The 10529-nt window shown below is 47.7% G+C and overlaps 1 protein-coding gene across 1 annotated transcript in view; it reads right to left on the bottom strand.

Moving 5' to 3' along the window:
• Nucleotides 1–4153: 4153 nt before the first annotated feature.
• Nucleotides 4154–10529, bottom strand: part of LOC144505536 (NACHT, LRR and PYD domains-containing protein 3-like) — a 30528-nt gene continuing 24152 nt past the window's right edge. Inside the window, exons 9-10 of the mRNA XM_078231663.1 lie at nucleotides 5019–5186; nucleotides 4154–4851 (exon numbers count right to left, since the gene is read on the bottom strand). Coding sequence (XP_078087789.1) covers nucleotides 4764–4851; nucleotides 5019–5186 — 256 coding nt within the window. The 3' untranslated portion in view covers nucleotides 4154–4763. The remainder of the gene's footprint in view (nucleotides 4852–5018; nucleotides 5187–10529) is intronic.

The following is a 10529-nucleotide window of genomic DNA, read 5'->3' as shown; positions in this document are numbered from 1 at the left end:
ACCACAACTCTGTTAACTTTAGGATAGTAATGGACAAGGATGAGTGCTGTCCTACGGGCAGGGTGCTAAATTGGGTGAAGGCTAACTATAGCCGGATTAGGCAGGAATTGGTGGATGTTGATTGGGAGAGGATGTTCGAGGGTAAGTCCGCGTCTGGCATGTGGGAGTCTTTTAAGGAACTATTGATAAGGCTGCAGGATAGGCATGTGCCTGTAAAAAGGAAAGATAGGAAAGGTAGGATTCGAGAGCCGTGGATAACCAGGGAAATTGAGGATCTGATTAAAATGAAAAGGGAGGCTTACGTTAAGTCCAGGCAACTGAAAACAGATGGAGCTCTGGAGGAATACAGAGAGAGTAGGAAAGAACTCAAACGGGGAGTTAGAAGGGCAAAAAGAGGTCACGAGATGTTCTTGGCAGGCAGGATTAAGGAGAATCCTAAGGCATTCTATTCATACGTTAGGAACAAAAGAGTTGTCAGGGAGAAAATCGGACCTCTCAGGGACAAAGGAGGGGAATTATGCTTAGAACCCAAGGGAATAGGGGAGATCCTAAATGAATACTTTGCATGGGTATTCACGAAGGAGAGGGGCGTGTTAACCGGGAGTGTCTCAGAGGGAGGTGTTGACCCGTTAGAGAAAATCTCCATTACAAGTGAGGAAGTGTTAGGTTTTTTAGGGAACATTAAAACTGACAAAGCCCCAGGGCCTGATGGCATCTATCCTCGACTGCTCAGGGAGACGAGAGATGAAATTGCTGGGCCTCTGACGGAAATCTTTGTCGCTTCTTTGGACACGGGTGAGGTCCCTGAGGATTGGAGGATAGCGAATGTGGTCCCGTTGTTTAACGTCCGTGGTAGGGAAGTTGTTGGAGAGGATTCTTAGAGACAGGATGTATGTGCATTTAGAACGGAACAATCTCATTAGTGACAGACAGCATGGTTTTGTAAGAGGGAGGTCGTGCCTTACAAATTTGGTGGAGTTTTTTGAGGAAGTGACAAAAACGGTTGATGAAGGAAGGGCCGTGGATGTCGTCTATATGGATTTCAGTAAGGCATTTGGGAAAGTCCCACATGGCAGGTTGGTTAAGAAGGTTAAGGCTCATGGGATACAAGGAGAAGTGGCTAGATGGGTGGAGAACTGGCTTGGCCATAGGAGACAGAGGGTAGTGGTCGAAGGGTCTTTTTCCGGCTGGAGGTCTGTGACCAGTGGCGTTCCGCAGGGCTCTGTACTGGGACCTCTGCTATTTGTGATATATATAAATGATTTGGAAGAAGGTGTAACTGGTGTAATCAGCAAGTTTGCGGATGACACGAAGATGGCTGGACTTGCGGATAGCGAAGAGCATTGTCGGGCAATACAGCAGGATATAGATAGGCTGGAAAATTGGGCGGAGAGGTGGCAGATGGAGTTTAATCCGGATAAATGCGAAGTGATGCATTTTGGAAGAAATAATGTAGGGAGGAGTTATACAATAAATGGCAGAGTCATCAGGAGTATAGAAACACAGAGGGACCTAGGTGTGCAAGTCCACAAACCCTTGAAGGTGGCAACACAGGTGGAGAAGGTGGTGAAGAAGGCATATGGTATGCGTGCCTTTATAGGACGGGGTATAGAGTATAAAAGCTGGAGTCTGATGATGCAGCTGTATAGAACGCTAGTTAGGCCATATTTGGAGTACTGCGTCCAGTTCTGGTCGCCGCACTACCAGAAGGACGTGGAGGCATTGGAGAGAGTGCAGAGAAGGTTTACCAGGATGTTGCCTGGTATGGAGGGTCTTAGCTATGAGGAGAGATTGGGTAGACTGGGGTTGTTCTCCTTGGAAAGACGGAGAATGAGGGGAGATCTTATAGAGGTGTACAAGATTATGAAGGGTATAGATAGGGTGAACAGTGGGAAGCTTTTTCCCAGGTCGGAGGTGACGATCACGAGAGGTCACGGGCTCAAGGTGAGAGGGGCGAAGTATAACTCAGATATCAGAGGGACGTTTTTTACACAGAGGGTGGTGGGGGCCTGGAATGCGCTGCCAAGTAGGGTGGTGGAGGCAGGCACGCTGACATCGTTTAAGACTTACCTGGATAGTCACATGAGCAGCCTGGGAATGGAGGGATACAAACGATTGGTCTAGTTGGACCAAGGAGCGGCACAGGCTTGGAGGGCCGAAGGGCCTGTTTCCTGTGCTGTACTGTTCTTTGTTCTTTGTCCTTTATTGTCAGTCCTCTGGGCGAATGGGGAGCTGGTGGTAGGCAGACTTTAGGTCGATGGTGGAGAACACCCGGTACTGCGCAATCTGATTGACCATGCCAGATATGCGCGGGAGGGGATACGCATCCAGCTGCGTGTATCTATTAATGGTCTGACTATAGTCAATGACCATCCGGGGTTTGTTCCCACTCTTGACCACCACGACCTGCGCTCTCCAAGTATTAGCGCTAGATTGTATGATCCCTTCCTTGAGGAGCCGCTGAACCTCAGATCGAATTAAGATCCAATCCTCAGCGCTGTAACGCCGACTCTTAGTCGCGATGGGCTTGCAGCCTGGCACAAGATTCTGGAATAGGGAGGGTGTGGTAATCTTCAGCGTCGAGAGGCTACAGGTGGAGCGCGTTGGGCCATTTGGAGGCTGCTGTTCTCCCACTGAAAGCGGAGGGAGTGGCTCACCGTACTGTAGGGTTACACTCTTCAAGTGGACCATGAAATTTAGTCCGAGGAGTATTGGCGCGCAAAGGTGCGGTAACACCAGGAGCTTGAAGCGTAAACCGTGCCCTGCACCATTAAATTTACCACGCAACTCCCTAGCACGGTGACAGACCGGGACCTTGATGCCATCGAAATCGTCTGCTTGACAGGTTGGATCTGGAGGCCACACCGCTTCACAGCGTCTGGGTGAATAAAACTCTCCGTGCTCCCGCTGTCAAACAGACAATAAATCAAGCGTTTGTTTACCTGTATGTCCATCATGGACTTGTCGAGTCTGTGAAGCTTTGCCTGGTCCAAGATGATCGACGCCAACGTTGGTTCGTGAGCGCCGCTGCAGGCAGCTGAGATGGTTGAAGATGACCCCTGCTGGTCGTTCGCGGTCGGTGCCGACCAAAATGGCTGCTCCCATAGGTTGCACGTGGGCAATGGCGCCAAAATCAGCGACCCCTGGTGGTCGCGCGTCTCTTGCGACTCCGTCGTCTGTAATGGCGACGTCCTGGCCTCGCACGTGGAAGAAACCCTCGACGATGCCAACGACGAGGAACCCGGCTCCGGGGAGTCGCAGGCCGCACTGTTGTTCCTGGAAGTAAGTATGGATCGACATACCTTCGAATAATGCCCCTTCTTGCCGCAGGCAGAGCACAACACCGCTTTAGCGGGACATTGCTGCCGAGTGCGCTTCACTCCCCCACAGAAGTAACACCGCGGGCCGACCGGAGCTGCTGCCGTCGTCAGGCCCGAGTGTGGGCACGCCATCACGCAGCTTTTCGGACCCGAGGGACGAGGTGGGATCTGCGACTGCTCCTGCCACGCTGTCTCCACGTGGTCTTCGGGATACAACGCTAGGCTTTTGGAGGCCGTCTCCAGCATATCCGCTAGTTCTATCGACTTAGTGAGATCGAGATTACCTTGCTCCAACAGTCGGAGTCGGATATAAGACGATCCGATTCCCGCCACAAACGCATCTCGAGCGAGGTCATTCATGTTTTGGTCTGCCGACACTGCTTTGCAGTTACAGCCCCTGGCTAGCTGTAGAAGCTCGCATGCGTACTGTTCCGTCGTTTCGCCGGGCTGCCGTTGTCGAGTGGCTAAAAGATATCGAGCATGCATCTCGTTTGGCGGTTTAATGTAGCGCTTCTTAAGAAGCTCGAGGGCCCCTTTGTAGTCGGTGGCCGCACGGATCGCTAAATATACAGCGTCGCTTACCCTAGCGTGGAGGACCCGGAGTCTGTCGTTGTCTGTGGTGACCGCTGCGGAGGCTGCAAGGTAGTCCTGAAAACATTTTAACCAGTGGTCGAAGGTGTTAGAGGCGCCCGCCGCACATGGGTCCAGCGTAAGACCTTCGGGTTTTAACATTTGCTCCATACTCTCTGTATCGTTTTCCTTTTTTTTAACGACGAGAGTTCAATTAATAGTAAATAAAATTGATGCGCGATATAACTCACGAGGCTAGAGATGCTCAAGGAAATAAAGGCTTTTATTTACTATTACAATGAAGCTACCATATATAGTACACGATCCCAGACTGAGGGGTCCCAGACAGAGCAGTGACCTTTATACCTCTCCCAGGAGGCGGAGCCCGACTGGGATGTACCATAATAACTATAATACAGGTAGAACAGCCCAACCCTAACGCCAACAGTAACAAGTAGAACAACCCAACCCTAACCCCAACAGCAACATATATACAGACTCATAGTACTGGCCAGACCCTGGCTCAGTACTACCTGGTGGGAACCAACGATGGTTCACCACACACTGCAGCCCAGACTGATCCCCACGCTGGTCCCTTCCTGTTTGTTCATTTGCCCAGTGCCCGATTGGGGAGCACTGAGCCCCGGAAATCCTGCAGGAGCAGCGCTGTGGGGCTGGGCGGCCGAGTCACATGACCCTGTTGCTGGGCCTCTGACGTCACAATGGGAGATGACACTCACTCAGCTCCAGCTGGAAACTGGGAAATGGCCAATAGGATTCCAATCTGGAGCGTGGCCGCTTAAAGGGGAGGGACAGGAAACCAGACACAAATGTTCATAGAATGGGAGCAGAAATTATTATACATTGAAATGTTCACACTGTCACCATCAGTCCCGATCTGAATTCTTGCAGTGATTCCAAGTGTTTTTTTCCAGTTGGATTGAATTGATTCCACCTCAGCCTAAAGCAGATTAAGGATCAAACAGGAAACAAACAGATTGAACAACAGTTTAAAAAACAGGGAGAATATAACAATTAAAGAGAAATATTAACCATAAATGTGACTGAATTATATTACCGTTGAAAAAAACTGTTTTGTATTAAAAATGAATGTGAACAATTACTCACTCAATCTCCATTAGGCTCTTGCAATTCTGTATGAGGTGGATGAGAGCGGGGACAGATTGGTCTGTGAAGGAATTTGACTCCAAGTGCAGAACCTTCAGTGGGTGGTTTGTGCTGAGAGCGGAAGCGAGATGTTCTGCACATGAATCAATGAGGCCAACCTCGCATAGACTGGGGACCGCAGAGAGAAAAATAATAGTAAACAAGGTAAATCCCCAGTCATAAATAATAATGTACATTATGAAGCATTCAAAACACAGCTTCCATTCATATAGAAGGAAACATGCCACTGATGCAGTAAATTAATCTACGTTTCAGTTCAAAGAGCTTTCATTCGAAGTGGGAAATGCGATGACTGAATAGGTTTTAAGTGATAAGGAAAGCACGGGGCCAGGGAATGGATAAAAATGGAAGTGCAGGACTGATTGAATAACAAAAAGGGATGATGCTGCAAGCCAAATGCACAACATCCCCATTTCCCCATAAATCACTAGGCAGGACATGGGATTGTGAACGGCTCAGGAATACAGATTGAGGTGGAGTTGGAAATAATGGCTATGAGTTTACCAAAAGCATTGAAGTCCTGACATCAGGATTGGAAATGGGTGGCGTGGCCATGTGGGTATAGTAGACAGAGGTAAGGACAAACTATTGTTAGAGCTGGACAAATACTGGCTCGCAGATAGGGGAAGCTGTCCACTTTGATGGCATGGGCAGGGGAAGTTCCGGTTGAGGCAATGCTGGCATCATATTTAGAGGCAGCCAACACTAATTTCAAACACAGAATTTCATGTTGCATCTGCAGCTGGTTTGTAGGCATGGGGTGAGCGTGTTTTCTTGAAAATCCATCTTACAGGACGTGGGCGTTGCTGGCCAGAGATGGGCATTCATTGCCCATTTCTAGTTGCCCTGCAGAAGGAAGTGGTGAGCTGCTTTCTTGAACCACTGCAGTTCTTGAGATGTATGTGCACATATAGTGCTGTTAGGGAGGGAACTCCAGTCGCTTCATAGAAGCACAGAACTCCTACAGTGCAGAAGAAGGCCTTCGGCCGATTGTGTCTGCACCAAGTTTCTAAAAAAGCAAATTGCCCACCCAGCCACAGTGAAAGAACGATGATACATTTCCATGTCAGGATGGTGAGTGACTTGGACGGGAACCTCCAGATGGTGGTATTCCCAGGTTTCTGTTACTCGTGTCCTTCTCGATGGTAGTGGTCGAGGACGTGGAAGTTGCTGTCAAAGGAAGCTTGATGAGTTCCTGAAATTCATCATGCAGATGATACACAAGGCTGCCACTGTTCATCTGTGGTGGAGGGATTGAATGTTGATGGAAGGTAGCAATCAAACTGCTACTTTTTCCTTGATGGTGTAATTCTTCTTAAGTGCTGTTGGAGCTTCAGCCCTCCAAGTAAGTGGAGGATATTCCATCACACTCCTAACTTGTGCTTTGTAGTTGGTGGGCAGGCTTTGGGGAGGTCAAGAGGTGAGTTACTCACCACAGCATTCCTAGTCTTTGACCTGGTCTGGGAGCCATAGTATGAATATAACTAGCCTGGTTCAATTTCTGGTCAATGATAACACCGAGGATGATGGTAGTGGGTAATTCAGTGATGGTAAATGTGATTTGTTGTCCACTTTGACACCTCCAAAATTTTAAAATTAGGGCTTTAAGGAGACAATTATTAACAATTAACACTAACACTAAACTGCCCTTTTTAACCAGCCTCTGTTTTCAGGCTGGCAAGAGGAGCTCTGGGGCACGGGGGGGATTCCCAAAATAATTGGGAATGGTGCCAGGATGGTGAGAGGATGGCTGAAGGGTGCCTCTATCAACAGACATTTTTAATTTTGGTTACCCCACAGAAGGTCTGATCCCTGTAGGTCAAACCTCCACTCACTTCTTTGTCCACATCCACTCGGCCTCCTCTCCCAGCCCTGAGACGCTCAAAAGTTACTTCATGATGGAATCCAGGACTTGGCCACTGGGAGCAGATGCAACACTAGCCCTCTCCAGTGCACATTCTGGTACTGCAGGGACTAGAGAGATACTGTCCAATTAGATTCCTCATAACTGTGGGGTGTTCAGTTTAGTTTATTCATTCGTGTCACAAGTAGGCTTACATTAACACTGCAATGAATTTACAAAGGAAATCTGCTGGTCGCCACATTCCAGTGCCTGTTTGGTTACACTGATGGCGAATTTAGCATGGCCAATGCTTCTAACCAATACGTCTTTCAGATTGTGGGAGGAAACTGGAGCACCTGGAAGAAATGGGTAGAAGTCCCATTTCCAGTCAGTCAATGCTCATTGAAGCATGAAGTAACTGTGGATCAGCAACTATGGGCATATTTGCTCTGTCTGAGCATTTTTTGTCCACGTGTGTGCCGTCAGTGGCATTCTGCACCTGGGAATATCCAACAGAGGAATTGAATCCTCGTGACTGACTGTTTGGATTGGCTGGTCCTCTGGAATATAATATTGATGATCATCTTGATGCAGTCAAGAACCACAGACTGGGAGATCCGACAGATATCTCAAGATCATTCCTGGAAATATCCTGATGGATCAGTGCCTCGGTGACCTCGAATGACATTGGCAATGAATGCTTGCCAGTTCCTATTAGGCTTAGCCGACACTCCAAAATGTCCGACAGCTTGCGAATGGTTTCCATGGAGGGAAGCAAACTTCAGTAACAATGTGGCTCTCACATTGCAGGAAACTGAATGTCTGGATGGCAAACTTCCTGTAGTGGGTAGCCTCTTCTGTGCAGAGGAGTCCGGTTGTTTGCTTCTCTGTACCCTCCTCCTTTGTACCCCCCAGCAGCTTCATAATCCTGGTGCCACTCTGGATTTTGTAGCCCCGCATTACATAGCTGCTCGCGAAAATTCCTCCAGACTGAAGGTTTCAATAGTTGAGTGAATGAGACCCAGAACAAATAGCTGCTCTCACTATTCCACACTTTCTCATTCCTGCTTATTATGCAGATACAAGCGGCAAGTCAGCGAGGATAGTCAACCAGAGTGCCCCACTACACCAGCCAGCTTTGTATTCGCTCAAAACTGTTACAACTGCTCTGCAGTCAGTATCAACCACCTTACCAAGCCACACTAACACTCACAATGACTACTGACTACAGCAATGACTGTGCTTCCGCTGAGTTCCTGTCTTATTCGAGCTGGTGAGACTCTGAAGCACTTTGGTTCCTGCACACCCCTCTTAAGAATAAAATAACACATTAAAGCATCGTTAAATGTCTTGTGATGTGGGTTAATTACTTTCCATCAGTTCCAAGCTGAAACTTCTGCCTCCAGCCCAGCCACTTACAACAGCAACACGTTGGGCATTCCTTCCAATAGGTTTGTTGCCATTCTACGAATGCAGCCACCTCCCAGTCTGAAAAAACTGACCACTTTTCTCTGAAGTTGTTCGCGGACCTGCTGATTATTTTCAGCACCTTGTGAGGGAATCTGACACTGCTGCCTGCTGCGCTGGATTGTGCTGTGGGAGGCATTCCAAGATAGAGTGGGAACTAAGAAATGGCTGAGGACTAGAACTCTGCATGTCCAGATCACCGACACAAGCACACAGAGTATTATGGTGGGGACAGGCTGCATATGTATAAAGGATGGCTTAAAACTCTCTTCCACTGAAAGGCCCGCTCATCAGTCCAGAGTTTGGGGGCAAAGAGAGTAGGAAATTGACTAGGAATTTTGTGGTCCGAGAGAAAATGAGCCCATGTGTAAGAAGGTTGGTCCACAGCTGATAAAAGCGTAGATCACCAGCTCTGTCCAGCTGGGTTTCAGAGAAGCCATGCGGAAATTGGGTCTCAGTGAAATCCTAGAGCAGATATAGCTCCATGTGACTGAGGATTTAAGGTTTCAGAACTCCTGGAGCAGTGAAAGCTCTGTAACGTTGAGGATTGCGTTTCAGGGAAGCCCTGGTGCAGTGATAACTACATGCTGCTGCGGATTTGGGGCTCAGGGAAGCCATAGAAGAGCAACAGCTTTGAGCTGCTGTGGAGTGGGGGTTCAGTAAAGCCCTGGGGTCATGATAACTCTATACTGCTGGGAATATGGGCTCAGAAAAGCCCTGGAGCAGTTGTCGGATTGTTGAGACTGAAGCAAAGGTGTCAGCTCTGTGAACCTGGCATTTGTTGGTAAAGAGTAGCCTGTCGTGAGCAGCAGTCATTCACTCAGTACAAATAGGAATGTGCAGGTGCTTAGCTATTGGGTCACAGTCGAGCAATCCACTGAGGCACTGTCTTGAATGAAGTGATTGAGACCTGCGGGGTGAGCAGATACCCGGCAGTCTGACCTTGTGTCTGCTGGGCTGACAGCTCATGCAGTCAGCAGAAATAAGACGTCTTCCAGTTTGAGTCAGAGCTGTGTTCAGGGGAAAGCAGGGAATCAAAATGTTCAAAGGAGAGGAGCTGAAAAACTTTATTCGGAAAACAGGGTGGTAATAATTCATGTGACTCACAGTGATCACTGACATTTGGGTCGGTTACTGAGAATTTTTTATGTTCTGTCCTGGTGGAGTCAGCAATTTAAGTATAGTTTGTGGTGTATTCAACAACAGATTATTTTTAACTCTTGTTTACCTCATGTCAATCATGAATGTTTGGGTCTCAGACAGATCGTTCCTTCACTTTGCTGACTCTTGTATGGAAAATGTTCCTCTTTATTTAACAAGATGGATTATTATGGATTGATTCTCTTAGTAATTAGGTGTAATTTCAACATTAATCTTTGAAATAAATTTGACTGTTCATTGAGAGGATCGTTCAATCTTATTTTCCAATTACGTTTCTTTTTTTTATGTAATGTGATGCAATGGGGCACCACGGGGTGGCACAATGATTAGCCATGCTGCCTCACAGTGCCAGGGACCCCCCAGTTTTGATTCCTGGCCTGGGAGACTGTCTGTGCAGAGTCTGCACATTATCCCCATGTCTGCGTGGGTTTCCTCCGGGTGCTCCGTTTTCCTCCCACAGTCTGAAAGACGTGATGATTAGGTGCATTGACAATGCTAAATTCTCCCTCAGTGTACCAAAACAGGCGCCAGAGTGTGGCGACTCGGGGATTTTCACAGTAACTTCATTGCAGTGTTAATTTAAGCCTTATTGTGACACTGATAAATAAACTTAAACTTAAAAGTAGAGATACAATGTCCAGAAGTGCATCATCAAAATGAACATTGCACAAAGTGAGCTACAAAAGGAGGCATTGAAGCAGATAAACGAGGTCGGTGTGAAGGAAGGTCTCACAGGAGGAGTGATGTTGAGAACTGCAGAGATTTACCGACGAGATTCCAAAATGTAGGATTTAGTCAGCTGAACGATCACCCACCAATGATGGAGCAAGGAAAATTGGAGGTACACAATTGGTCAGAAATAGAGATGTGCAAATATATCTTTAGAGTTGCAGATGAGAGAGAGAGCGCGAGTGATCAGGAGGGTTGACTTCTTGCAGGTATTTGAAAATACGAATGGTAGCTTTATGTGTGCGGCATTG

The sequence above is a fragment of the Mustelus asterias genome, chromosome 16 (genome assembly GCF_964213995.1).
Source record: "Mustelus asterias chromosome 16, sMusAst1.hap1.1, whole genome shotgun sequence".
Classification (NCBI taxonomy): Eukaryota; Metazoa; Chordata; class Chondrichthyes; order Carcharhiniformes; family Triakidae; genus Mustelus; species Mustelus asterias.
This window is presented reverse-complemented; position numbering and strand designations above follow the sequence as displayed.